Raw genomic sequence first — 27,696 nt, 5'->3', positions numbered from 1 at the left:
TGAGTAGGATAATTGTTTTTGTGTGAATATGTGGTTGGTCGTGGTTCGTGAAATGGATCTCGAAATTCTCGAAAGTGGATTGGTCGTTTCTGAGGACGGAGAAGCTGTGGGTATGCCCAAACGCCTCAACGACGCTAAGAGACGCAACTTATATGAGCTCACGAAACACAAAAGAATATAATAGAGGTAAACGGAAGGGGGGTATTGATATCTTTCGCAAATTGTGCAAGGCTGAGCCCTCCTACCAACTAAGCTCATTGATATAAAACCCCGAGTTTTCATTTGAGGAAGGAATAGCGAGTGCAAAGTCGGCAAGAGCTGTGCTTGCCATGTACTTGTTGTGCTGTGTAATGGGTAGACTTACTTGTTGTTACTAACTGTGGAATCTTGTAATCAACGGATCATCTGCGTCTTTGAAAAACGAGATATAGATGAGATTGCGCAAGGCAATAACACGAAGTAGGAGGGTCGAAAGTGCCCTGGCTCTGAAGTCGTCACCGCAGAGCAAATCGATGAGTGGGTTTACCAGAGTACGGGGAAGATGGAGGGAGGGGGGGGGGTCGGTAATCAAGAATAATGGTGTCTGCTTCAGAAGCGGAAACGGTTATCGCAAATAGTTGTTCGCGAGGAGGTGTTTGAATAATGAAGACACTAATCCCTTTGGACTCGAATAGACATTCAAAGATTGTCGAGTGTGGATGAAGGTTGGTGAATGTTGGTGAATGCACTAACCACCAAAGGTTTTTTTTTGTAGTAAAGGTTACGCGTAGGCGTGTTGATGTATAAATGTATGCAGAGGTTAGGAGTGTGGAGTTGAGTATTGATGTGATGGGTTGGTTTTTATGGCAGATATCGTAAAGAAGTGGCTCGTGGAAAAAAAAAAAGGTAAGTATTGATTTAGTAGTTTGTCTGCCTTGGGAGGAAGGAAAGAAGTTGTTGATTTTAATCTGATCAATCTGATCTGATGTGCCCACCACAAATTGTTTTCCAATAGGGTTCCACAAATTCCTAACGTGTCCAATAGGAATGTATGATTCCTCAGGTTCAATGGGTGCAGGTAGGTCATACCTGACTCCCCCCCCTACTGGGCAGTTCACACGGAGCCACTAGCGAGCTAGGTGAGCAGGCAAGCTGGTCCGGCTGGCAAGGTAGGGAAGTGGTGGCCCCACTACACGAGCCACATAATCCCGGTCCGGTTTTGACCGGATGCAATGCTTCCTTGTTGGATGCAAAAGGGCTCCACCTAGATACCCCGCAGTGTTGAGGCTGAACGAACGATAATGAGAACCGCTCAGGGTTGTAGCGCGATAACGCTCAATCCCGACTCGATTGATTGAACCTTGTAGTGCTTTAAACCTAAGCTAACCTTATAACGGATAGCGGGTAACAGATAACGGTGATAGTTAGAGTATTGACGTACTGCAAGGAACATTGAACCATCCACCATCGGTCAAGTCGGCTTTTGAGCGAGTTTGAGCCAATATGAACCATCACTTTTGAAAGTTAATATCTTCATTCCTCATTCTCCATTCCGTTCCATTCAACTTATTAAGGATCCTATACCTCACACTCCCCAGCCATGAAGTCTTCATTGAAGGTCTTCATGAACAATGTCCTTCTCAGCTAGACTATGAATTTCAAGAAATCCACCCTCGCCATTTCTTCCAGCTCCAGTCTTCCCGCTTTCCTTTCTTCGCCACATACCTATTATGGCTTAACGTCATTCCATAATCCAAATACACGATGGCCTCAAACTCAGGAGCATAGCTCTGTGCTCTATCGCCAACGATGCTATGCCACATTGCCTGATGGGCCGAACAAGCCGAAAAGCTCTTTTCATGACCATTCCTGGCCTGTGTCGCAGCACCCAACGCCGTACGAGATATTCAATCAGCACAAGACTGCGCCTTACAATAAAATTAAGTATTATGAACTAGTTAAGATTTATCACCCAGATCGACACCACCATGCGGTCAATAACCCCCTTTCACATGCTGTCCGAACTGAACGCTACCGCATGGTCGTTGCCGCAAATCAGATTCTAAGCGACCCACAAAAGCGGCGAGCTTACGATCTATACGGCGCAGGATGGGCTGGAATAAGGAGTATGGAAAACCTTTACCGGAGCGCCGACAGGTCTTGGCGAGAGAAACCTGGGAATCCCAGTATGAACGCCACGTGGGAAGACTGGGAAGAATGGTACAAGAAAAGGGATGGAAAGAAGGAAGAGCAACAGCAGCCGGTGTATATGTCCAACCAGCTTTTTGCCGGCGCGCTGTGCATCTTCATAGTCATTGGAAGCTTCGGGCAAGCACGACGAGCAAGTACAAACTCGATGAATATTGTAGAGATGAGAGATCAGCACCACGCAGCCATTAGCGAGGAGATGAACAAGCGGCAGAATCAACAAGCCTTCCTGAATAGACATGAGAGGGTCGAAAACTTCTTGCGACAAAGGAATGGCTGGGCCGTGGCCGAATCAACAAGTCCCAATGGTTCAACAGATGGTAAAGGCAAATAGCCAAGGTCCGTCGACTACATTATCTAACCAACCCGCATGATTGCCTAGGCATCCATGATGGAAGCTATCATGAATTCGTCTACCTATAACCATTGGAGGGCTCTGTCGTGGTCAAATTCCACCACTTACATATGTTCCTAACCATGTATATCTATAATCAGTATACTAGTAGGTATGTATCTGTGTATATATTGGCTGTCGTTATATGTGTATATATTTCGCATAACTCCTTTAACCATCACACGATCAACCTTATTCTAAAATAGTAATGTTGGAACGTTTTTCGTTATGTTATTCGATATCGTACCTATCTACCTAGGCATGTCATCCTATTGTCTGCCTGTGAGCATCTATTCACTCCCAAACGCAGGCGCCAAATAAAACTCTAGGCCATGCTCCTCATTCACCTTCCCGCCCACCGTCTTCCCAGCTAAGCTCATATCATCCGTGAAAAACGAGATCTTAACCGTCGCCTCGCCCTTCCTCGACGTAGCGAGACGTACTTCAGCGTCTGAGTGCACCTTCTCGCCATCCAGCGTCCTTATCTTCCATCCTGTTGTCGCCTCTGCACTACTCGCCTTCCCGAGTAGCACATCGTACACCCCACCGGCGCTTTTCACGGTTTCTGCAGACCGCGTCACATGGATCCCCGCGACACCGACAGCGCCGGACGGATGCTTTGTCCATGCGCTATCATCCGGGCCGTCATACGGCACCCGTAGATGTCTCGGCGTAACATCCAGACACCAGAACGGCACGGTCCCGGGGTCTACGGGGCTGCCATCGCTTGCCTTCTTCGGGAACGCAACACCCCACTCCAGAACCTCTCCGTCGGGCCTGATCCTGCCGCCGCGCACAAGGTCGCCGTACACGATGCCCGTGTCCGCGTCGCGGACCTTCTGCTGGATCGCTTGGAACGTCTTTTCCTTCTGCTCCAGGCCTCCTGGTGGCAGGGTGACGGCCCAATCGACGACCTCGCCCTCGTGCTTGCGGCCCCACTGGTGCCTGGCGCGCCGAGCGGGGTCGGCGCCGGGCACGAAGGCGATGAACTCGATGTAGGAGCCGTCGGCGAGGAGCGCGAGGGTGTTTTCCGTGAGCCCGTCGGCGTGCTGGCCGCCCGGGTAGAAGGTGAAGAGGTCCGCGAACCAGGGGGGCGGGGCGGAGAGGTAGGAGTGTGGGATTAGGATCACGATGTGATCGACGAGGGGAAGTGGGGTTGTTGTCTGGGACGACATGGTGAAGGTGGTGTAGCACAAATGCCTATATCTATATCGAAGTAGATATTTTGTTTGTGGGGTTTAATGGGACTAACGTTATAGATTTCATGTTTTCGGAAGATTGGGGAAGAGAGACTTTTTATGTCGTGCTCGGGCCGCTGGGATTGCGTGACTCATTGCGACGTTGACTCTTATAGATATCTCATTACATGGTAGATACTAAGTAAGTAGGTAAATAGTAGGATATAGACTAATTGACCAATAGTAACATTCGAGACTAGGCTCAATTGCTGATAGCCGGAATCAGCTTTTCTTCCAGTACGCGCTTCATCACCTTCTCAGCCTCTCTGGGATTAATCCTCTCCTCAGCTCCGAGTCGGATCATTCGACCGACTAAGAACATCAGTTTCCCTTGAGGATAATTTTTGTACCCTACGAATTGCTTCAACACCTCATCCTGCCCCTCTGCTGCGGAGCATGCGAGCTCGACATATTCTTCCTCGGTAAGCCCATTAAACCACAGCTTTTCTTCGTCAAGCACTGCCTCTATTGTAGCATATTCATCTGGTATCTTTTGGCGAAAGACAGCCCATAATAATTCTTTGGCAATTTTTGCAGTGATTCTGCGTTGGGAGAGAAAGAATATAATGTCGGCAATATGTTGAGCAGGCACACGATGGGACTGACCGTCCTCTGTGAAGCCCAAGTCTTGCGCGGCATCCTCGCTACGTTCTGATGTCAGACGACCTAGCTCGTGTAAAATCCAATTTGCAGCAAGTCGATACACTGGCAGGCGTTCTGGCGAGTTTGGGTTTGAGCCAAATCGTAGAGCGAGAAGGTCAGAGACCGTCCAAAAGTACTCGACACGCTTACCGCCATCGAGCGCTACCAGAGACAATGCATCTTTCGGGGTAAGTCTGAAACGTTCAATGAGCTCGTCAACCTCTGTATCAGGAAGCTCGCCCATGCTGTTGCGGAGATGACTGATAAGGTCGTTACCAATAATGACCGGGCTAAGGTCCGGGTCTGGCATGTATCTATAGTCAACCTCACCTTCTTTGCCTCGTAATCGGCGTGTCTCGGTTGACCCGATCGACCACCCTCGCGTCTCACTTTCTATCTTTCCACCAGACTCGAGAACAGAAATCTGCCTATCCCGCTCAGCTATGATGGCATCTTCCACAGCCTTAAAGCTGCTCAAATTCTTGATTTCAGTTCGTTGGCCTAGGGGCGTAGAAGGATCCCCGGTTCTTCGGACGGAAACGTTGACGTCGGCGCGCAGACCACCAGCTTCCATACCCGAGACGCACGCATCGGTAGCGCTCAAGAGCATTTGGATTTTCCTAACTAAAGCAGCAGCGGTAGCTGGGTGATGGATATCAGGTAGAGTTATGATCTCGATTAAAGGGACTCCAACACGGTTGAAGTCAACCCAGTGCACATCGCCGGGTTGGGCAAGCGTCTTGGCCGTATCTTGCTCCATTTGGATTTGCTTGATCCCGATTGACACGCCATCGCCGTCCTCCGCCGCAATTCCGTCCCTAGCTTGTAACACAATTCTTCCATCACGCGCGAACGGTTCATAATACTGAGTAATCTGATATCCAGACGGCTGATCCCAATGGAAATAGTGTTTCCTGTCGAATCTGCTAACATTTTGTATGTCACAATTGAAAGCTAGAGCAGCCCTCAAAGCTGGGATAAGAGTCTCTTTTTGAAAAAGAGGCTGACTACCAGGGGTAGCCAAGTCAAAATAAGCCACGTGGGAGTTTGGGTCATCGTTAAAAGAGGTAGCGGCAGGTGAAAAGAGCTTCCTTGCGGTGTTTAGTTGGGCATGAATCTCGATTCCTACAGTAAGCTCCCAACCGTCGACCACTTGGTTATTGACATTCTTCTTTTTCTTTTTCTTAAGGGACTTTTGCTTTTTTGCCTCCTCTTTCAATTGCTTCCTTAGTGGGACATGAGGTGTAGAGGGGGCATCATTGGTCTGAGCAGAAATCGACTCAGTCTGTAAAGTTCGAGATTGAAAAGCCCAATGAGTTATTGGGGGAGGAGGATTTTGAGTAATTGCAGACCTAAGCGAGACTTGTGATCTTAGGCAACCTCGTGTAGAGAATTGGCCATGGAGTAGATATTTATTGAGAGTTGCTACTCTGAGTCGGGGCATATTGAACCTTTTGAACGCCTAACGATGAAGATGAATGTTCAAAGTGTGGAAATAATTATTGAAGCTCCAGTCCAGTCCAGTCTTTTCTTTTCTTTACAGAATCAATTAACTTACTTATTATGTACTAACTAGCCTTGGTTAGGTAGGTAGTTAGCGACTAACCAGCGCAGTACTTTAGGGTCCGAGCTTCCTTACTGCAGGGAGATGCTGAGTGGTCCAAGCGTCAGAGTGCATCAAATAGGTATCTGATACTGCAGCTGCGATGAGTAGCTCCACTGAAGAACCGTTAAGCCGGAACTATCTACGTTACATGGATAGTAATCTAGCGCTGACCCCTCAACACTATGTATCATCACCTGTTAATCTTCATTCTTTCTGGAAGTGACAAGTTTTGCTTCTTCATATACAAAAAAAGTCAAATATTGGTTGCCACAAAGGTTTAATGTTTCTATCACAGCATCTTGAAACATGTCGATGTCAAACACAAACCATATACGAGATGAAGACATACCAGCCTTGGAAGTTTCGGGGTCGTCACCATACCCACGAGCGACATGTGGCCTGGATCATTATACATTCATCACATCACTTAAGACCTGAGACATATGTGCTTATCCCACCAACCAATCATCTGCCGCCCGGTATCTGGACATCACCATGCGGCCAACTACCCACTGGTGTTGGAAATTTTCAATGTTGCTCGCTAACATTTTGAAAGGGGGGGCTACATGTATTACCGCCTCGGCTGATCAACTTGATGGCGATGACGACCGTAGTGAATCCTTACGTATGCAGGATACCTATCTGCCTACATAGTACATATGTAAGGTTAGTACCTTGGTAGTAGTTAGGTACATATCTACATAGGATGTGATGTCCTTTTTAGCATCCCCTGTCTCTCTTTCGAACTTATCTCCTCTTGATATTTTCTTAGGTTTTCCTGAATATTTCTCCTTAATATCAACTCCATCGTCTCATAGGACCACACAACTCTCACGTAGTTCGTGGTCTGCTTTCTATCGTCGCAGAAAGCCACTATGCTCATCCATCATCGTTGTACATACACCTTGCCTATCTTCTTCTATCTGTTTTAGCCACATGTCAATCAAGTAACGGTCCATAGCCAGTGATACATGTAGCCTTGCCTACCAATTGGATATTTTGTCAACGCCTAGTACACATCATCTTGGATTACCACCATTCGCCTATTTGTCGCGTCCAATGGCTACTCACTCACGTTAAATAGGATCTGCCTGAGTCCTATTCATGGACGGCTACTCGCAGCCCAATATTACCACTGAGGTATGCGTGTTTCACGCCGTGTTTGTATTTATTTTATTTCGAACGCGGGGTTAAGGACGATCTTCGTTTGTTAAGACTTTTTCGATACCTATCTCGTAGTCACAACATCAAGGTTGATATTCATACTAATGTCGTTCCCAAGGCCTCCTCGTTCTTCGTCCGTTCCGGCTGCCATTGATCGACTTTCCCATTGGCAAGCTTCTGACCACAACATGGCTGACAGCCAGGATCGTCCACAACGAGGTCACTCCAATTATCCATATCCTTCGTCCTTCAGGAGGAGAAGCCTACCAAGACGGAACACCGATATCAGGCCAAATGAGCCCACTACTAAGTATGGGTCAAGCAACCCAAACCCAAATAGGCTTCAGAGGAGATTTACTAGCGGATCCAAAGTGCCCGATTCCTCATATAGTCCGAGCGGCCCAGCTATAGACTTGGCCGGGGGGATACATATTGCTCGACAGGGAATCGGCAGTGTTGCCGAGGATAGCACCCACCTTGACGCGGCATCAGAAAATGAATCCCTAACCCGTGTTCTCTCACCATCAGTTGCTTCAACGTGTCAAGCAACGGCTGCTCCAAGTTCGCATGGGTCAAATAGCTCGGCCGAGGGTGGATCGACTGCTACGGAAAGGCCTTTTCTGAATGGCGACAATGTAGAAAGGCCAAGCACGAAGCGAAAGAAGGTTCCTGGACGGCCACCGAATGCTCTCAACTTCTTGGATTCAGATTCTCCCATGGTGACACCCGAGACGATTCGTAGGTCCGTTGAAGAAGCTTCCCATCGATCCCCCACCTCTATCCAAGCTGAGTCACCATCCACCCGCAGTGCATCCTCGACGTCGAGTGGCTTCAGAGACGATAATTCGGATAAAAATGGTGACCGTGAGAACGACCGAAGCACAAGTCCGGAACGTATCGTGGACAATGGTGTTGGCGGCGGCCCACCCCCTAATGTCGGGCCTCGGATAGCGGCGCCTCAACCTAGGAAACGAAGCTTCGCCTTTCCCGACACCCCACGAGGATCTTCGCAGCACCTTCCATTTTCACCGATCGATCACACTCAACGAGCCCCCAGCCAAGGACAACCACCGCCTCCGCCTCATCCAAGGGCTGAGAGAGTGCCAATCACAGGCTACGAGCTGCTTTCTTCCCGCTTGTCTGCATCGGCGTTCAATCGAGCCGGCCCTCGTCTTCGGCCCATATACCGTAGATTCGAGACCCTGAATCATAGGATGCTGTTGCATCTTCAGGATGAAATATGTGAATTAGAGGAGCAGCTGCATCAACTCGACGCCGCGGACACGCAGGCTAGGCGCTTGCCTAACTGCATATTCCCTGCTTCGCGCAGAGCAGAGTATATGGCTGGGGGCGAGCTGTATTGGCGCAAGACCGATACCCTCGGTAAGATTGGGTTCAAGTTGGATCAATATAGTAAGTATCATACTCATCAAATTCCTTAATAATGCTTTACCATATCACTTCCTTAACTAGTTGACCCCTTAGATCGTATACTATCGTCGTTCAGGGACACAGTGGGGTTGCCGACCCCCTCCTTAGAGGACATCCACGAATATCGCAGCTTCCTCACCACCCACGCACCCTTGTCCGAAGCCGAGACTCACTTCCTAGACGCATCAGATGACTTGGTATGCCTAAGCGATGACGAACAGGAGGAGGTGATTGATGAACCAATTCCTACGCCAATGCCACGTCCCGACTTCAGCGTGGTCCCTCCGCTGAGCCATCAAGCATCGCCCATGAAGACTCGCCCTGTCTCGCCTATTTCTCCTTACCGCCAAGAAGAAATCACTATCGCTGAGACGGTCGACGGGGTGTATGATGAGACCCAAATTATTCCACTTTCCATAGCAATCACGATTGCCGTTATTATTCCCATTTTGACGTTCTTAATTATACCCGGGTACCTAGGCAGGCTCACAGTTGTGCTACTAGTGGGTCTCGGTATCCTAGGGGCTTTGATCCAAGGAGGAATCGTTTCTGTTCGTACCTGGGAGCTTTTAATTTGTGTCGGTCTTTACGGTGCCGTGATGGCTATGATTGCGGGAATCGTCTCCTAATCAGCAACATGCTTGGTGGGAGACATGCTCAAGGCATTGCGATGTTCAGTGCAAAGCAGACATACCCGTGATTTATCTAGCGACATGTATTTCAGAGCTCGGGGTTTCCTTAGTATGTATTTTCTTTGGAAGATGAAATTTTTGGAGGTATGGACATGTATCGTTATTCCCATTGTTTGTATGTTTCATTTGTACAAGACCATGTAAGATTGAACGATGGTGTTCAATGTGCGATAAGGGAGGATGATGACTTAATATGCTTGGGACTTGGGGGACTATATTCAGAGGGAATGCAAATTCAGTGTTATCAGAGTTTCGGTCGAACTCATACTTGATGTAATTACACCCTTCCCAAGGTTACCTAGGTAGGCTGCATGTGGGTTACACCATTAGCGTGGGTAGGAATTGTATCATGGATCATGAATTATGCGGTCTCGGTCTGATGCAACATATCCTCGCGAACTCATGCCACCCATTGTTTGAATACGGGCCCCACCTCCGGCCCAGTCCCGGCCGCAGACGATCACCGCGGGGCACATCGCTAAGGCGTTATCTATTTATCACGCCTAATCCGCACTCAGTACGCAGCACTCAGTACGCATATGACAAGGTCTGTAAGAGCCGGGAAGGCTGCTGTGAGTATCAGACTGGAATTAAGAACATTGAACCTCTTCGGCAATCATGATAAATTGGTTGAATATGGAAGCACGTACCTAGGTGCCTTGTCCACCTGTACCTTGTCCACCTGTACCTTGTACCTACCTAGGCACCCTAGGTAGTTGGCCCAACATGAATGTTGCAATGCATTCGAACATCAATAATGATGGCAAGTGCCAACAACGTGGCTACGATTTCCCCAGCTCTGGCATAGATGTTGGCTATTATATCAGGTAGAAAGTTTGAAAAAAGTTTGGTTCGGTGAAAGGATGCAATACAATGTGTACTAACAACATTCGAACATTTGAACTCCGGGGCCGGCATAAGTACCCTATTCCCCTGAGCTTCCGATTTGATTTGCTGCGCAACATCCAATTTGACAGCTCAGCCATCCGCCGTGGCACATTCAACCACCTTCACTGCCTTAGGTACTAGGTAAGGCTTACTCAGTAGGCCTCCCAATACAATACCTTTTGTTTCTCTTCAGCAAAATTGAATGAACCTTTTATCCATCTTAGATCTATATCTACCTGTTAATACTGACTATCGACCTAGGTACCCATCTTCAATATTCGCGTATAGATAGCTAGCTACCTACCTAGGTGGATTAACACTGGAGGCTGCAACACATACCTATCTACCTATCCGCATTTCCCCAACAACCAACGATCATGGCGCAAAGCCAGAAACCGCGAAGTTTCCAGTGTGATTGCAATTTGCCATTTGAGAGCCGGAAATTGCTTGGTGAGCATGTCGAGCAAACAGGTCACATGGAAACAAAATGGTGCGCGGTGTGCAACCAACCGTTCTTTTCAGAGAAGGCTCTCACGCAGCACATGAAAGATGCCCCGAAACACAAGGTCAACCGTCCTCTCCGTGGCAGCGCTTCGAATACGAATTCGCAGAGAAACGCCTCCGGTACTTCCTTAAGCAATTCTAAAGGTCCTCAAAGGAAACCCTCGAAGGCTGCTGCTGCCAAAGGTAGGTATTATCCGTCGCAATGCTCAGTGTTTGAATAATTTTATTGATTTATTCCAATAGACATTCCAGATAGTAGCCTAGCAGTTCAAGCGCCTTCGACAATAACTATTCCTAGGCGGTCTAAGAGACTTATGCAAGCTGCAAATGCTTCTACGGCTACTCCAAATACCAGTCCCGCAGTGCAAAATACCGTGACGCTGGTTGCCACTGCCTCTACCACCCCAACGCAAACCGTGGCTATGGTACCTAGCTCTCCCTTAGATGAATATCCATGGGCATCAAGACGAACTCGCCCTGGTTTACTGAAGACATTGACGGCACGCTGCCATAGTGAAGGCATATTGGTAGAATATGGCTACTACACAGGCGGCCGGGCTGAACAAAAGCGGATCAAAGCCAACCCCAACACCTTCCTCTCGACGCCAGCCAGAACCAATAATGGAGTGGCCAAGCACAAGGCCATCGCCATCGACTGCGAGATGGTCGGAGTCGCGGGCGGCCGGGAGGAGCTCGCCCTCCTCTGCGCCGTCGACGTGCTCACGGGTGCAGTGCTCATCAACTCCTTCGTGTACCCGATCGAGACTGTCAAGGACTGGCGTACTAAGTATAGCGGTGTATCGAAGCGGGCGATGACCGAGGCCCACCTCCGCGGCGAGACCCTCAACGGCTGGCCCGAGGCGCGGGACCGTCTCTTCCGCTTCGCTGACGCCGACACTGTGCTAATCGGCCACGCGCTCCACGGCGACCTAAAGGTCCTTCGCGTCGTGCACAAGCGCGTCATCGACTCCTCGATCCTCGTCGGCGAAGCTGTTTTCGGGAAAGGTAACAAGATAGGGCGGCAGTGGGGCCTCCAGACGCTGTGCCGCGAGCTCCTGGGGGCGGCGATACAGGTGTCGAAGAAGAAGGGCCACGTCTGCCTCGAGGACACGCTGGCGACGCGGGAGATCGTGCTGTGGTGTCTGACGGAACGCGAGCGACTGGAGGTCTGGGCGAAGCAAGCGCTGGTCCAGTATAAGATCGATAAGGAGAAGAGGGAGCAGCAGCAGCGGGAGAAGGAGAGGGAGAGGCGGGAGAAGGAGGAGAGGAAGCGGAAGGAGGAGGAAAAATTAAAGAGGTGGGAGGGTCAAGAACGGGAGAGAGTGAGGCGGGAGGAGGAGAAGAGAGTGGAGCAGCAGCGAGAAGATGAGTACTATCACTGGGGTCCTGCATACAACATCGCAAACGTTGGTTCTAACTAGGAAGCCGTCCTATTACGAATAGCTTGAGCTACCTCAAATTAGCATTTACTTCCAGCGCGGGTATACGGATGGACTTTCTAGGAGACTCCTGCAATATTGGGTGGAAGTCATGGCGAGTCTTATAATGGTTTAAGGGCTTCGACTCATGGTTAGGTAACTAGCGTTATTTCCTTCACAATGGCTTACTTGCTATTCATAGCCTGTTCTCAATAGAACTTTTTCCCTCACTCATACTGCTTTTCTTCTAATTAAGTCGCCAATCATGCTCGAGTACGTCGATTGCCAAATCTACCTATGCTAATTAATGCGACGCGAAGTTGATGTTTTCAAGCACGGGGGGGAATATGTTCACTAGGTTAGCTAGGTACCTCAATATTTGATCTCCCCTGCCGTACCACGGATAGCCTCCCGGTCCTCCTCGTCAAACTCAATACGGAAATACTTGCGTATCGCGTCCACCCTCTGCGCCTCGTCTTCAAACTTGATATGCAGCTTCACCTCCCCGTTACGCCGCCACTTCAACGCATCGTGAAAGAGCACGAGCGCGCCGTCCACCGTGCCCTCCGCCACCGCCACCCCGTCCAACGACGTCGATAACCCCGGCCCCAGCTCCAGGCCACCACCACCGTCGTCTTGTTCTTCCTTTTCCAAGTCGGTCGTAAACCGCGCCACCATGACCTTGTGCGTGAAGAACGAGCTCGGGCTCTTCCACGGGCTCAGGTTCATCCCCCGGATGTCCTCGGGCAGGAACTCGATGTCGACGAAGCAGTACATCGGCACCCACTCGCTTCTGCTTTGGTCTTGGTCGAGCGCTACGGAGGCGACCCGGTGCTGGTACACCCACACCCGACACGTCTGGTCGACTTGCTGCGGGAGGGGCTCGTGGACGAGTCGCATGTAGGCGCTGGCGCTGGCTTCCGCGTCGACGTCTGAGTTGGAGTTGGAGTTGGGGTGGGCATTAGGCGATCTGCCAAGGCTGATGTGCGGGTACTCCGCGCCCGGCACCAGCAGCGGCAGCGGGGCCGTAGGGCCGTTGGCGCCGAACCCGACGTCGAGCATGTGGCGGGTCCCGCCCACGACAGCAATGTTGACGCAGTGCGAGAAGCCGCCGTACCGCGCCGTCTCGGGCGCGTACACGCGCGCGCCCGCCATGAAGACCGTGCACCCCAGGCTCAGCAGCACGGTGTGCAGCAGCGTGTTCACCTCCATGCAGTAGCCCCCGCGGCGGCAGCTGGGCGGGGCAACGATCTTGGTGAAGAGGTGCTGCGGGTGCACGTTCACGACGCGGTGCCATGAGTAGTGCTGCGTTAGGTTCTCGAAGGGGATGTGCACGAGCGTGTGTTTCTGCAGCAGCGCAAGATAGGACAGCTGGGCTGAGGGGGAGAGGGGCGCGATGGAGTAGAGGCGCTGAGCAGGGGGGAGCTGGATACGGGCGTAGAATTGCTCGAGCTAGGCGTGGGTGTATTGTGGTCTTGAGGCCATTTGTATATGTGTGGGGAGGTTATAAGGGTACCTAGGTAGGTAGTTGGAGATGGGGAGGTGAATCTGGGAATGATCTATTCTGGTTAGACGTATAATAAAGATCGTGGGTTGTATGGCTCACGTGACTTTGATTGGTTTTAGTCATGCCCACGCCCCTATTCCAGACGAAATGAAGCGTGACCCTAACTTAGTGTCCGTGAAGACTGATGGTGGAAAATGAATTCATTGGTATAATTGAGAAGATCTTCGATATAAATGATATGTACGGAGCATCAAAGGCGTAACAGAGCGGTAAGGTAAAGATATCCACCACCACAAAGCTATTTATTATCAACTAAAGCACAATTTAACGGCAACTTGATTTAACTTTTCATGCCTTACTCGAGAAGATTAGTCCAATGTCCTATGATGACCCCATCTATGCCTTCCTCCACCGCAAAGGTGCCCGTTCCGGGTGAAGCATTTGAAGGAGTAGCACCGGGTACGAATCTGTCTCAATGAGATTGAGGACCCTTTTCTGTGCCGCATTCATTGTCTCGCCTTCCAGTGGTACCGGATCCACTCTCCACTCACGGAAAAGTACAGCCATTGTAGCCACAAACTCAACCTGGGAGAACTTCCTCCCCACGCAGTCTCGCATACCTTCAGACCACCCGATAAAAGCACCACGCGGAGGCATTTTTAGCTCCTCGACGCTAGTAGATGACTCGGCGGTGACTCCCGATACTTCGGCAGACTTAATCCAGCGTGACGGCCGCCAGTCGAGAGAATCTGATCCCCAGAATTTGGGATCGGTTTGTATCGAGCCATAACTGGGGGCAACCATAGTATAAGGGGGGAGAACAAAAGTCTTACCACCAACGGTAAGCGGCTGCTCTCGGTCGCCGGTCCACTTGAGCACAGGTACAGGAGTGTATAAACGCATCGTTTCATACATGACAGACAGACAGCGCTTAAGGCGTGGGAAGTGGGCGCGATAGTCCCATTGAGATGGATCGGAGTCTCCGAAAACATTTCGAATTTCCTCCGACATCCAGTCTTGAACATCTGGGTGTGCTGCCAGAAAATGCAAGGCGAAGGTGAATGTATTAGCTGTAGTGTCGTGGCCTGCAAAATTGAATGCGAACATATTGCCGTAGATCTCGCCTTCCGTAAGACCCGGAGCCTCTGCATCGTTCTCTTTATCTTGTTGCGAGGCCCGAACCATCGAAGTCAGGAGGTTGTGATCAGAGGTCTTGCCTTCGGCCAACGTGCGCTTTTCCTCTTCGTACATATTGGTCATATAGTCATGGAAGTAAACCCATGCTTCGTGTACAAGCCTCAACCTGCGAGGAAGCCAGGGGTTCGCGAGGAACTTGTTACCGAGGGCAAGGAGGAGAACGCAGTTCTCAAGGATTGTCTGTAAGGACTCTTTATAATTACTTGACGGGCTAGTGAACGGATCCCTCTCGTCGGCGCCCTCAAATTTGAATGATTTGCCGAAACCAGCACGGGAAAGTACGTGAAGGGACAGCGTACGCAGATCTTCGGCAGAAGACTTGATGGAGTCTTTCGATGCCCAATAGCTGAGCATATCGTTTGCTAAAGTCAGTGCCTCAGTCCATACAATTTGGTTGTTTTGCTCGTTGAAGCAATGGGTCGCTATTCTCCGCTGCGTTTTCCATCGTTGCCCTTCCGCCTATAGCGTGCATAGTTAGTCCAACTCAACTAGATAAATAGCTATGCAGGGCTAAGGGGGGCCTACAGTAGATATGTTTGGTCCGAAGACGTCCAGAACCGCTAGGGATCGTGTAGTATTAGCTATCTAGGAATGTTGTACGCCAAGTAAGGTGACAGGCACACATACCAGTGACAAACACGGGCCGGGGAAATTCAGCTCCACGCCGGAAAACTGACATTAACGCATCGGGGTCATTGACGTAAAGCCAATTTCTCAAGGGCGTTACCAGGACCCAGATATCGCCCATCTCATGGTGAGAGCGATATCTATCTTCGACCTCCCATCCTCTCCAGTTATACCGAGTAAAGCTGTTGTGCCCAAATGGCAGGCGGCGGAAGAATGGGAGAACCTTTCTGTCCAGTAGAACCCAGAACGGATTGACGGGGCTAATGGGAATGATGCGAATTGGCACACCAATAGTGCGAGCTGCCTTATAGTTTTGCAGCAAACGAACACCGGTGCTGATTATCGTAGCAGTCACGGTGGCGGTTACTAGTAGAAGGCCGATGGCCGCTAGCATAAAGAACCAGGCCATTAACGAAGTATCAAATGTACCAGATGATGATTACGTGTTGTTAACTGATATTTGGGATTGAAACAATAGGGGGTAGAGTTGCTATAGCATACCAGGTAAAAGTTAATAGTAGATAGTCACTAATAGTATGAGCAGGAAGAAACAAAGGAACAGCAGTAGAGGGGAAGGGGAGGTAGGGATGGCGGAGCAATACCAACAACAACAACAACGAGACTTTGGCTAATCAGACGGGACAGATTCCCAGCCTTGGTAACCTTTTTTTAGAAGAAATAAGATGCATGGAAAGACCCTTGCGCACATGGAGGGTTACACAATGATCAATCCAACATGCATAAGAGTATCTGCCCAATCTGATATCTGATTGGAAGCCTTGCGACTGTCACATTCTCATACGCAACCTCATGTAATGTAACCTTACCAAGTTATTTAGGCTGGTGCGGGATCTTGGTTGCTAACGTCAAGGTCGCAGTCGTGCATAAGCCTCAATAAATACACACTAGTAATCACCTAGTAGGTATGAAGCTTTCCAAATGTTCAGTTGCTTCAATATTATAGGATTGCGGGATACGGGCCTTGGTCGAGGGCTACAGCTATGTAGGTACTTGTACAGCTGCAGCCCGTCTGATAGCTTGACGCCAGGGGGGCGTGGGGTAGATAGTAAGATCTAGCTCTATCTTGAGACGGCCCCCTATTCTCTTAGAACAGTTACTATAGAGTGGAACATACTTCAACTTACTTCATAGGAACAGTATACTCTGTACATCATATAGTTTGCCTACCTAGGTAAATATCATTTCCATAAGCAAGCGATCACCGCAATATCCTCTTCGCACTCACCTCTCGATATCTCTGCCCGTAAATTGATATCCCCAACGATGGATTCTTTGCCCCTTTCAGATTGGTATAGCAATATCACAGGCTCGTGTGGGTCTTCTAACGTCTCCTATGGCCTAAAGCTCCGAGAGATACCTGTAGGCCATATTCTCCTATTACCTATTTCTCTCCTTATCCACCTGGCTAACTCAATACTAGGACCAAGTAATCAATTTCTGGTCATCCCTTCATCCTGCCTTTCCGATCAGGAACTGGGAAAATGTAGACAGCTGGGTGTATTGGCCGATTATAGGGGTACTGACCTTATGTATCACGTACATTACGTCTACCGTCCAATTCCATAAAGTCATGAATAGCAACACCCACGGCACTCTGCGAGAAGTCCCAGTCGTATCCTATTGGGTTCCTGGACTCTTTCATGCCTTTGCTTTCTTGGATCCTGCTAGGTTCCTTCTGAAAATACAGTAGGAACTCCCGATACCCCTATTTGTTATGCTTGCCATCATCAGGCGGCTAATGGCTACAAGGAAAACGTTTGAATCAGACACACCACTTCAGCTTAAGGCTGGTCCATCCCGCTTTTTTCTTTACAGGAATTCAGAACATATCAAGGCCGTATTTCGAGCTTCGAAGAGAACAACGAACAAGTCTACCACACTTTTCGCACTCCGAAATCTTTTTGATCTCCCAAAAAGCGCTGTTCAACTCTTCCAAGAAGATGACTCTGGTACGGGCCTAAGGCCCCGCAAGGAGAGCAAAACAAGCCCGGAGAATCGTATCAACTACTTGGTAACCCATACTTCCCGCGAATTCCTATCGTCAGATTATCTTGAGGACATGAATCGGAGATACATGTCAATCCTACTTCGTCACCTAGATACTTTCGACGTCCAATCCGAATGGGTCGAGTTCTCAGACCTACACGAATTCATTCAGCAGGCTACCATAAGACCATCTGTCGAAGCGCTGGTTGGTTCGGAATTTTTTAAACTCAACCCTGAATTTGATAAGGACCTTTTCATTTTTCAACACTACATTCCTGACTTTCTCCACCTCTTACCCCGTTGGCTTATCCCCACTGCATATCGAGTACGAAGGAGACTTCTACAATCCATCAAACGGTGGCACCAACATGCACACAACCATTACGATTGCTCGAGATACGGACCCGAGGATCCAAATTGGGAGCCGTATTTCGGCTCCAAGCTCATGAGGGCCCGAGAGCATTACTCTCTTAAAATCTCAAAAATGACACCGGATGCTCGAGCAACAGAGGATCTCGGTTTGATATTTGTGTAAGTCACAAACCACTCACCCTGATACTATACATTAGCTTTCGATTATCATTCACTGATTGCTTCATTAGGGCGACTATAAACGTCGTAACTTCCATATTTTGGTTCGTATTTGAAGCACTCAAAGACTCGAAACTTTTGGCACGACTGGATAAGGAAATATTGATGTCTAGTACTAAAGGACGCACGGAGCCTGATATCAAAGGGTTGACATCACAGCCTTTGCTACAATCAACTTATGCTGAAGTACTGCGTCTCTACTCTGCTCTTGTAGTTAGTCGAGTCGCCGAGTATGGTGACATTCAGGTCGCGGACTACCATATTCCAAAAGATGGCTACATAATTATGTATAGCCGGAGCTCTGCACTTGATCACCAGGCCTGGGAACGGGCTGGAAGGACGCTTAAGAAGTCTCTGGAAGAATTCGACGCTGAAAGATTCTTAGTCGATCCGGACTGGGTTCGGCCCTCACTTTCCGGGGTGCACGACAAGAAAGCACCCACTGAGGATCCAAACACTACATTGTCCAAGAAACGGTTTACTTTGGATGGGCTCTTGGGCCTTTGGTATCCCTATGGTGGGGGGGACCGCATTTGTCCTGGACGCCATTTTGCAAAACATCAAATGATGTTAACCTTTGCCATGCTACTTGCAAAGTTCGATTTTGAATTGACGGGCACGGATACGAGCAAAGTGCTGCCAAACATGAGATTTGCACCATTCGGCGTTCTTCCTCCAAACGGCAAAATCCCGTTTCGCATGAGAAGAAAGGCTTCTATTTAAGAGAGGCGTGAGCAATTCACAAGAAGCTTACTGGGTCGTTTTGACTTAACCCTTCCGTCACCCAGGAGAATCCCTCAGTAACTTAACAGCCCCCTTTTTTACTCTCCTTTTGACAGTTATTTTTTTTTCGTACCTAAAGCACTAGTATCTAGGAATACCTCTCTTCACATGATAGCTATTAATTCTAGAGTCAGCGCAACATAAAATACATCTCTTTTAGTTCAGTGAATTCCCAAAGTCGCATTCTATAAAGACCTTTAATTCGCCTGCTTGTAACACTTCCTGAAAATTCTCTCAGCATTTCCGATTCCTCACATCAAGAAACGCCAGAAATTGCCCAGCCATGATCGTTATTTTCCACCGTTATAACCATATATCCTCCAATCCACCATGCTCAAGGCTATAACAAATGTAATATTTTTTGGTAGCCACATTTCCTTTGCATACGTTATACAGAGGCCTATTCATAACGAGACCGATCTAAAGGATGGCCTTGCTAGTTTCCACCCAGAACTACGTTCATCCCATCAGCAGGTTGAGCACAGCCAGCTAAGCTACAATAACAACTAGAGAATCACAACACTAGGGCTGAGATATACATTGATCGCTACCTAGAGGATTGTTAGGCGGGAAGGTAAAAGATGATACTCGACTGGGTACGAACAATCGCACAGATTATAACCGCGCCGAGAGATACACCTGTCATACACTCAGAATCATTCCACTCCTCTCAATAGATAGTAACGTACATGTGGCTAGGAATGGCTGTAAGCCGCATAACTCTCCCAGAGCCTGCAAGATAGGCAGAGCTAACAGCGCAACTAGACCGAGGGCAACCACCTGGGATCGAGTCTGTTTGCTTTGTGTGGCAATCGTCGGGATATCCTGGAGGTTGGACGCAAGGATTCGGATATCCTCAGGCACAGACTGCTGAAAATGCATGATGGTTATGAAAAACAGGATATGGAGTCACTTCAGTGAAGTCCTAGACGCAGCAGAGAAAAGTTCGACGCGGATAATGCCATTTGGAACAAAATAGAGTTGGTGTGAGGTGCTCACCTATATGTCTCCATAGGAGCTCCCAGCCTGCTCTGGACGTATGACTCCTTATTCCGATGATGCACACACCCTTCTCTTCCTTCTTTCCTCGGATAAGGGACTGCGCCTTTGCTGTCGTTCTCGGCTTCTGTTGTTGCTCCTGATCTAACACCCCACTAAGAGCACAAGGCTACGTCGGCTTCCGGCTAGGTGTGATTAGGATTCGCTAGCTTGCTGTGTGAAGTGGTCTCCAACATTAACCGGGAAAACTGGGCAACGCAGTAAGAGTGCCCAGGTGGCATTCGGAAACAATCTGACTGCGACACATACAATTCCCTTAAGACGGTCGTGCGATGTTGCAAAGGTGTATACACCAAAGCAGTTGGTTGGGTCGGCCTCGATCACCTACCTAACTAATCTACTTCGTAGGATGGCATTTGTGTTCCCGCATCCTAATAAGCCATCCTAATTGCTATAATCACTACCTAGGTACCTACCCCAATTAATATTGCGACCAATAGGGGCACAAATCATTCAAGATGACAAGCCCATAACTTTGAGGCTTATATATTGTATTGTACCATTGCGTAAATTTCAGACCTTGAGTCTTCCTCCAGTGACTTGTATGAGCCTAGGAGCCTCTTGTTTGTCGGAACGGGGTTTCCCGGGATCAGCTTCTGTAAGGGTTACTTCGTACTACTCTTTGTTAGCTTTTAGTAGTTAAACTGATATAAGTATTGGACGCCATCACTTGGCTCATCTGTACCTTGGCATATTGCAGCCTAACCACAGCCCCCAACCGTAAGAAGACCAGCCCTACCTCGATATTGCATAACACAGGCTGCCTAGATATCTCGAGGTAAGCATAGGTAGGCACCCTTATGATTTGCCGAGACTTAACGTCGTTAGTTGGCTGTTGCTGCAAATGGACCCCCTTTATAAAACCCCGCGGCACATCGGTTTAACTAGCCCCTTTATCTAGGAAGTTACCTGGTACTAGTAATACGTATATACAGACGTACATAACATGCAGAGGGCTCCTCCACATGTAACCACGGCCCGTAGCGCCTTATGCATGTACACATGTGTCAGATATAGTTTTACTGACATAAACTAAAGACAATTAACTAATGAGAGATCAACGATTCACCTTTTGGCGTAGCGGCACAGTCTGACAGTATGCATACCTGAATCCATATAATAGCCTCATACCTACATAGTAGCCTACAATGTAGTAGGTTAGGTACCTAGGTTAACTAGGTAGTGCCTAGTACTGTAGATACCTCCAGGGCTATAGTTAGGGGTATGTAATGCTAAAGGCTTTCTGAACTTTAGTGGACGGGCCACTATGAAGTCCCTAAACTCCAGGGCCGGTTTGTGGCTAAGACCGCATTCGTTAATAATAGTCGTATATCTTTATTCTTACTGTGTTAGCGACGCCAAGTTATTCCCAGTATAGCGAGTTCTCCACTAAGCTATAGAGAGCTTACCACTATATCCTAAAGGGCTTATCTAGCAACAGACAGTATTCACACAATTACTTCGCACATGGATTGCAGCCACAGCTTCTTACATGATTATATTAGGAAAACAATTAATAATAAATTAGATACATACTAATTAACAGGCATATCCCGCAGATGGCCATGGCGACGCGCCGTTTGATAATTACATTATACAAGTACATCATAGTTGGCCGCAGAGCTTCTAAGAGTTGCTCGACTTCTCAACCGTACTGTTAAGCTCTTCTCTTTCGGCGGGCAACGGTCCCGATTCCAGAGCCTGAAGTCTTCCCTCCGCCACTTGCTTGATATTCACCCACTCCATAGCGCACGACAGCGGTACAACCATGCAAATGCCTGCAAGTCCTAGAATGATTGTGCGACGAACAGCGTCAACGTATGCCACACGCAAAGCGTTGAGGACCGCAGGAGAGGTGGTCACAATCTCAAGCCCTATAGCACCGGCGTTTATCACTGCGTCTGGCGTTACGGCGTCTGTGTACCGCGGCACTGCGATGCGTAAACCATCTATCAAGAGCGCTTGACCAATCGCAGTACCAACAGCGCTTTACACGAGTTAGCCGTCTACGAGAAATTATGGCAATGCGGATAAGGAATGTGAAATACACTTACCCAGCGAGGTGGAACGAAAACACGTTGATTGCTACACAAGGAATGGTGTGAGTTCAAGCGCTACAGTATAACAGAATCACGAAGGGTTTGCCTCAACATACCATTGCCAATTGCCACATCTTCAGCCCTGCCATGAGTTAGCCATGAGCCTTTCTTGCATCTTATGGTAAACATACGTAAGAACAGCTTGTACCGCTGTGTATGGAAGCTGGCCCGCCATGCCGAGACCGAGGCCGGTGATCACCAGGTATGCGGCCCATTGTACGGTAGGAGTGGAGAGATTGATCGTTGTGAGAAGGCCGGCGCCAATTGTACATATGATGCTTCCGGCTATCATATAAGGGACCTTGGAGAGAAGTCATCAACTAACACTAGTCGTCTAATTAAGGCAAGAGTGGTATTACTTACGTAGTATCCCCATCTCGACACTATTCCCCCGATAATAATTAAGGCGACTAGCTGAGGACCAACAAGCGCAATATATCGTATCCCGCTTTCAGTTGTAGAGACCCCTTGCGCGGATTGAAACAAGATTGGGAGGTAATACCCGTACTGATTGGTTCATTTTCCGCCGCAGTCAGCAAAGATGAATTTGATCATGTCTTGTTTTGAAAATTCTACTCACGACGACAGAAATCATACCGAACCCGACGAGGGCCAATGCTCCCACATAGACTGAGCGTTTTTTTAGGACTCGGACCGGAATGAGCGCAAGTTCTCCCTGCCTCACAAGCCAGTAGCAGAAACAAAGAATCAAGCACCCGGCACCAACGAAAAGGCCAATGATCTTCTGGTCGGCCCAAGGGTATGTCTGGCCACCCCAGGTCATCGCGAGTAGGAGGCAGCAAATCGCTCCGAGAAACATGACAAGTCCAAGGAAATCCATGTGTCGAAGCTTCTCGCTCAGGGGAAGGCTTCTGTTTCCTTCCTTTGAGCCCTGCTGCTCGAGAGGTACGAACAGGATTACGATAGTGATAGCGCATACACCGGCTGGAAGATTACTATGAGTATCGTCAGGGGGGGTGGTCTCATCTTCATGTACCTTGGGATTTCTCACATCCAAAAACACCAATCTACTTAGAGCTTCAGCGACAGATACTACCATTAGCTTGCTTGTGACCAGTTCATACGTACGCCAATTTATGTATTGTGTGAGTGCACCACCTATGACAGGCCCGCAGCAGACACTGACGGCCATCGAACTTACTACAATACCTTGAAATAGTGGCACTTTATCAACCGTGACTGTCTGGCCGATGACAGCAAGCGCCCCCTGGAGGAGGCCGGCACCCCCTAGACCAAGCCATGCGCGCCCGAAGATTAAAATGGCAGATGTCGGTGCAGCAGCACAGATGATAGAGCCGACTAGATCATTGATATAAACAGTAAGCTTTCATGCCAACAAGGCAACAGAGGACTCGCACTTTCGGGTGATATGAAGTCCAAGTACCTTCGAAAACAGCGAGCGATGTCACATAGACTATCTTTGCGTTGAAGTATTTGTATAGATTACCAAACAAGGGCTGAAATGCTGTGAGGGTCAGCATGTAGGCCGACCCGTACCAGGCTACGTCCGGTAGAGATTCGAACTCGGTCGTTATATGAGGGATAGCGACTGAGACGATGGTGACGTCTAGCCCAAACAAAAAGACGCCGAGGTAAAGGCTCCCTATCACGGCTATGAGCCGCCACGAAGTTAGCTGGCCTTTTTTCGAAGGGCTGAGCGCTGTGACTTCTACCACGTCGTCTTGAGCCATAGCTGTATAGAATAAAAGTTTCGAAAGGTTTTGTATGCGGTAAAGGAAAGCACACTAGTTGGTAGAGAAGAAAGGGGGAGATGGTAACTCGTCGAGAAGACTCGTGTAAAAAGTTAGCTTAACAGGAAACAAAAGCACATGGGCAGAGAGAAGACGGCTGGATGGCTTACTCATCTCATAGCAGTTGGTTATACCCAGATGCAGATGCATATTAGGGTTACATCTATATACCTATCTTGATTCGGATAGGTCAGGTTGGGGTGGTACCAATTTCGCCTCAAGTACATACCTGTGATATCGATCAGATCATGGTAAGGGATGCCAAGGATGATACTAGTAGGCAAGGCCAGATAGATGTTGGTAGTGATGCCAATTAGGTACATCAACAGAGGTACGTTAGGTACAATAACGCCTTGATATCGGAACTTGGCACATCAGCCCGCCTATCAGTAGGTAATGAGAGATCAATCATTCACCGTTTGGCGCAGTGGTAAAATCTGAGACCACCCCTCATGCGTCAGTTGTCAATACACTACACACCACATACTCGCATAGCGAAGCACTTGTCTACACACTAGGATTTGTATTCATTTTAAGGATGGCATATGTTTGATTCCTAGAGTATCACTTACGTGACGGGTGAAAACGGAGTTATGCTGGTACCTGAATACCATCTTATTGAAAATAAAGGCTGCATTTTTAAACTGCCTACCTCCCTAGGCATGTACCTAAAAAATTGGCTGAATCTGAGTGCACTTGTAAATGCCCGGAGATGCTTATAAGTAGAATCTTGGGAGGCTTCTATACTACCTCTGTATATCCTAATAAACCTTGGAATAGTCTTGTGTTGCTGCTATTTCTCCTTAATATCAACTATGACATCCATGCCTTTCATGGGCCCATTAAGGCCGAATGATGGGGTCATGGAATTTAATCGTGGGAAGGGGGGCCTTTCCCCGGAAGAAGTCCTGGCTAGAGTTACGTGGAAACGGTGGAAGAGGACGGCAATGAAACCAAACACCTCATATCTGGCCAATGTCTGCCCTGGGCATAGAGTTGCTCCGCCGCCAAATGGTCTAAAGGATGGGGATCTAGCCAATGACTTCTTCCTGAGGAATCGTGACGGCTGAAACTGTGATACGTCGGCTCCCCATACCCTTTCATTCATGTGAAGCGACCGAAACGGCATCACGATCGTCGAGCCTGGCTGTAGCTCTTTACCCCCAAGTATTGTTTTCTGTGATGTTACTCGGACGGCAGCAGCCGTATTATTGAGTCTTAGAACCTCATAGAAAATTGAGTCCAAATTCGGACTGTTTGAGCAAAGGCTTTTGATATCCAGCTGACCAGAGCTCCATCCCGATTCTGTCTCTTCTTTTGCCAATTCCATGAGAGACTGGTCGTATAATAAGTGGGCCAAAAGCCAGAAACAGCTATTATGCTCGTTGGATACCGCACTTAAGGTGTGATTAGTCTCGCAAGCCAGAGATTGTCACATTATTGGAAGTCTGAGGCTGCACTTACGCCCAAAAAATCATGAGTATCATAGAAGCCCTAGATTCCATGTCCATTCCGACAATCTCCATACCATATAGGACGTTGTTGATCGCCCAAGATGCCTGGTTACGCTTCTCCTTAGGAAGCTGGACAAATGCTCTGGTGATGTCCATGAGTTTGCTTCGATATTTATCGACAGGTAGACCGAAGATATTGGGACAGCGAAACACTATCATCCAAACGTGCTCGTTAAAAGATAACATGTATTGGACGACTAACGGATCGATGTCATGGAGATGTGATCCGAACATGGCATGAGCAGTGGCCTGCACACTAAAAAAAGAAACAAGCGAGTAGAGTGAGACCTGCTGCGTTCTATGATCATTATACCATACGCTGCTGCTCTTCTGTACGGTGCAAAACTCTAAGCTCCTCATGTTACGCAAGGAAATTTGTACCGAATCCAAGAATGTGCGGCTCCATTGATCCATGAGGTCCCCTGGAAGAAGTTGAATTCTGTAAATATCCTCAACGAAATGAATCAAGCTCTTCTGTTTGGGGTTCACGGGGTTGTTAGGTATATAGCACCAGTCTCCTGGTTTAGGGACATGCCAGGCACGCTCGAGTGCTGCGCTTGAGATACCAAAGCTCGTCAGGAGACTAGTTAAGTGATTATCGAAATTAAAGCCCACTGTATCGTCAAACACAGTAGAGACATCAGAGTGATCGGAGCATATATAAAGCTTTTTCCCCAAGAGCTGGATGGCAAAGGGTTCATGTGTGGAGTCAGTAGAATTTCTGAAAGGTAATAGTTAGTAGCCGGGCCACTATGTGAAATAGAAGCATACACTGACAGTCCATTCTCCATTAGCTCAGTATAATTCCGGAAGAAGCTGATAGTATGACCTGGAATGAGTAAGACTTGACATATCAAGATTAAGTAGCATGACAGTTGGCCTGACCAATGACTGGTAACTTTATTAGCTATATTCCACTCCTCATGTATTATGATAGCACTTATACTCACAGGGTATCCAGTAAGGCACTTCCCTCGGCTTTGAAGGCCAGAACCAAGGCTTCAGGGTAAATACCCATAGGCGCCATGCTAATAAAAGACCTCCGAGGACAAGGGGGCCAGTCACGCCAAGTGACCTGTCCTGAAAGAGATCTCCCAGCATTCTCGGTCTTTACGTTTCGACGTGTTGTTCTTGGTTGAGAAATGCTTGATTTTCTAGACAAGGGGATGGGTGATCATCTATTGCTGGTCACAGTGACCAAAAGACGAGAAAGGAGATGGAAGAAAGCTTGCTTTTTTCTTAACCTTGCTGGCGATGTGCTAATACAAGGCTGCCTAGATGGGTAGCTATAGGGGTAGCTTGATGAGTCTAGTGGCTCATACAACATCATATTTAAAGATACATACCTACCTATGGTGTGGAAATTGCCATATAACATGAAAAATTACTGTAATAGGCTGCCTAATGGTTGAGGCCCCTTTGAGCAATTGTTTTGTAACTGTTAGGTCAACATCTACATGAAGTCTACCTTCAAGCACCTTTCTACGTCCTATGTTTAGTGATGCCACCCGTTTAGAAATGTTACCCTGTGAAGGAACTACGTCCTACATCTTGTGAGGGTGAATGCGGCAATATTAGCTTATGAACATGCTACTGTTTTTAGCAAGCAACATTACAAAAGTAATATCGCAGCCTTGTGCTGAAATGCACATAATGAATACACCTGTTGGCGGAAGACTATGCAGGTCAGATCAACATCGTGGAGGCCAACCATAAGCGCCAATGCTTACATATCGCCACCTTCCAAGAGCGCCATTCATTTTTTCAAGAAGGTGAATCGATGGTGGTGTATAGATGACTAGTAAACACATAGGACGTTGGTCCATATGACCAACCGCCGGAAGTGTTACCTAGGTACCTAATCAATTAAAGTCATTTATCTCACCCTTTAGATACATAGGAGGCATGCTGCGCAATGCACGTAAAATCATACATGTGATCATATACTACCTAGTGGTCCATATTGTATGTACAAGTACAAAGGGACCGAGACGCCCCTGAAAAGCGGCCCGTAAGCCTGCAATGCTACCCCATGTAGTACTTGCATAGTTGTATCTGTTCACGACAGCCTCACACCGAATCCTTCTAACTCGGTAAGTGTTCAATGCCTCAAAATGTCATACATCAAGAGGCACCCAGCCAAGTTTTGGGATGCTTTGCGAGCTATCCAACGTCGTCTCTAATCCAATAGTATCAATTAGTTTTGGCGCACTTCTGACTCGTCGTTACCTGTTCTCTTATTACCACAGATATAATAATTCTTTGATCCAAACCAGGTATCCGGTCTCATTTCTACATCTCCAGGGATGTAAATAATCAGTTCAACAGTCTCTATTACCAACTCTGCAATACTGTATAACAAGCACTGCCATAACG

At 48.2% G+C, this 27,696-nt stretch overlaps 10 protein-coding genes across 10 annotated transcripts; 4 read left to right on the top strand and 6 right to left on the bottom strand.

The window, feature by feature from the left end:
• Window positions 1-1,538: 1,538 nt before the first annotated feature.
• GGS25DRAFT_88479 (uncharacterized protein) lies at window positions 1,539-2,905 on the top strand. Its single transcript, XM_049266104.1, has one exon. It carries the CDS (start codon window positions 1,631-1,633, stop codon window positions 2,519-2,521), a length of 891 nt encoding a protein of 296 aa, XP_049112385.1. The 5' UTR covers window positions 1,539-1,630; the 3' UTR covers window positions 2,522-2,905.
• Window positions 2,646-3,888, bottom strand: GGS25DRAFT_88467 (glyoxalase-like domain-containing protein). Its single transcript, XM_049266103.1, has 2 exons — window positions 2,792-3,888; window positions 2,646-2,689 (listed from the first exon to the last, which is right to left on the bottom strand). The coding sequence occupies exon 1, from the start codon at window positions 3,754-3,756 to the stop codon at window positions 2,872-2,874; it is 885 nt and encodes a 294-aa protein (XP_049112384.1). The 5' UTR covers window positions 3,757-3,888; the 3' UTR covers window positions 2,646-2,689; window positions 2,792-2,871.
• GGS25DRAFT_88466 (aspartyl/glutamyl-tRNA amidotransferase subunit B) lies at window positions 3,889-5,952 on the bottom strand. The gene has a single exon (XM_049266102.1). It carries the CDS (start codon window positions 5,903-5,905, stop codon window positions 4,022-4,024), a length of 1,884 nt encoding a protein of 627 aa, XP_049112383.1. The 5' UTR covers window positions 5,906-5,952; the 3' UTR covers window positions 3,889-4,021.
• Window positions 5,953-7,148: 1,196 nt separating this feature from the next.
• On the top strand, window positions 7,149-9,497 carry GGS25DRAFT_88276 (uncharacterized protein). The gene is made up of 3 exons (XM_049266101.1): window positions 7,149-7,207; window positions 7,350-8,644; window positions 8,717-9,497. Exons 2-3 carry the CDS (start codon window positions 7,420-7,422, stop codon window positions 9,289-9,291), a joined length of 1,800 nt encoding a protein of 599 aa, XP_049112382.1. The 5' UTR covers window positions 7,149-7,207; window positions 7,350-7,419; the 3' UTR covers window positions 9,292-9,497.
• A 1,009-nt stretch (window positions 9,498-10,506) lies between these two features.
• On the top strand, window positions 10,507-12,352 carry GGS25DRAFT_88087 (ribonuclease H-like protein). The gene is made up of 2 exons (XM_049266100.1): window positions 10,507-10,929; window positions 10,990-12,352. The coding sequence occupies exons 1-2, from the start codon at window positions 10,620-10,622 to the stop codon at window positions 12,165-12,167; spliced, it is 1,488 nt and encodes a 495-aa protein (XP_049112381.1). The 5' UTR covers window positions 10,507-10,619; the 3' UTR covers window positions 12,168-12,352.
• Window positions 12,353-12,536: 184 nt separating this feature from the next.
• Window positions 12,537-15,904, bottom strand: GGS25DRAFT_526352 (cytochrome P450; the record flags this gene model as incomplete). Its single annotated transcript, XM_049264968.1, has 4 exons — window positions 12,537-13,616; window positions 14,128-15,327; window positions 15,394-15,428; window positions 15,496-15,904. The coding sequence occupies 4 exons, from the start codon at window positions 15,902-15,904 to the stop codon at window positions 12,537-12,539; spliced, it is 2,724 nt and encodes a 907-aa protein (XP_049112380.1).
• A 477-nt stretch (window positions 15,905-16,381) lies between these two features.
• Window positions 16,382-19,047, top strand: GGS25DRAFT_510894 (cytochrome P450). The gene is made up of 4 exons (XM_049262683.1): window positions 16,382-16,875; window positions 16,937-17,202; window positions 17,266-18,033; window positions 18,105-19,047. Exons 1-4 carry the CDS (start codon window positions 16,780-16,782, stop codon window positions 18,814-18,816), a joined length of 1,842 nt encoding a protein of 613 aa, XP_049112379.1. The 5' UTR covers window positions 16,382-16,779; the 3' UTR covers window positions 18,817-19,047.
• A 249-nt stretch (window positions 19,048-19,296) lies between these two features.
• GGS25DRAFT_526350 (uncharacterized protein) lies at window positions 19,297-19,758 on the bottom strand (the record flags this gene model as incomplete). The annotated part of the gene is made up of 3 exons (XM_049264967.1): window positions 19,297-19,329; window positions 19,481-19,515; window positions 19,566-19,758. The coding sequence occupies 3 exons, from the start codon at window positions 19,756-19,758 to the stop codon at window positions 19,297-19,299; spliced, it is 261 nt and encodes an 86-aa protein (XP_049112378.1).
• A 1,662-nt stretch (window positions 19,759-21,420) lies between these two features.
• Window positions 21,421-24,048, bottom strand: GGS25DRAFT_510880 (major facilitator superfamily domain-containing protein). Its single transcript, XM_049262682.1, has 10 exons — window positions 23,917-24,048; window positions 23,440-23,846; window positions 23,124-23,354; window positions 23,047-23,062; window positions 22,615-22,990; window positions 22,398-22,541; window positions 22,166-22,335; window positions 22,091-22,116; window positions 21,990-22,020; window positions 21,421-21,922 (listed from the first exon to the last, which is right to left on the bottom strand). The coding sequence occupies exons 2-10, from the start codon at window positions 23,744-23,746 to the stop codon at window positions 21,562-21,564; spliced, it is 1,662 nt and encodes a 553-aa protein (XP_049112377.1). The 5' UTR covers window positions 23,747-23,846; window positions 23,917-24,048; the 3' UTR covers window positions 21,421-21,561.
• Window positions 24,049-24,262: 214 nt separating this feature from the next.
• GGS25DRAFT_528325 (cytochrome P450) lies at window positions 24,263-26,347 on the bottom strand (the record flags this gene model as incomplete). Its single annotated transcript, XM_049265179.1, has 4 exons — window positions 24,263-25,203; window positions 25,271-26,041; window positions 26,098-26,211; window positions 26,271-26,347. The coding sequence occupies 4 exons, from the start codon at window positions 26,345-26,347 to the stop codon at window positions 24,600-24,602; spliced, it is 1,566 nt and encodes a 521-aa protein (XP_049112376.1). The 3' UTR covers window positions 24,263-24,599.
• Window positions 26,348-27,696: the final 1,349 nt, after the last annotated feature.

Source organism: Hypoxylon fragiforme (assembly GCF_022984875.1).
Source record: "Hypoxylon fragiforme strain CBS 206.31 chromosome Unknown GGS25scaffold_10, whole genome shotgun sequence".
Classification (NCBI taxonomy): Eukaryota; Fungi; Ascomycota; class Sordariomycetes; order Xylariales; family Hypoxylaceae; genus Hypoxylon; species Hypoxylon fragiforme.
This window is presented reverse-complemented; position numbering and strand designations above follow the sequence as displayed.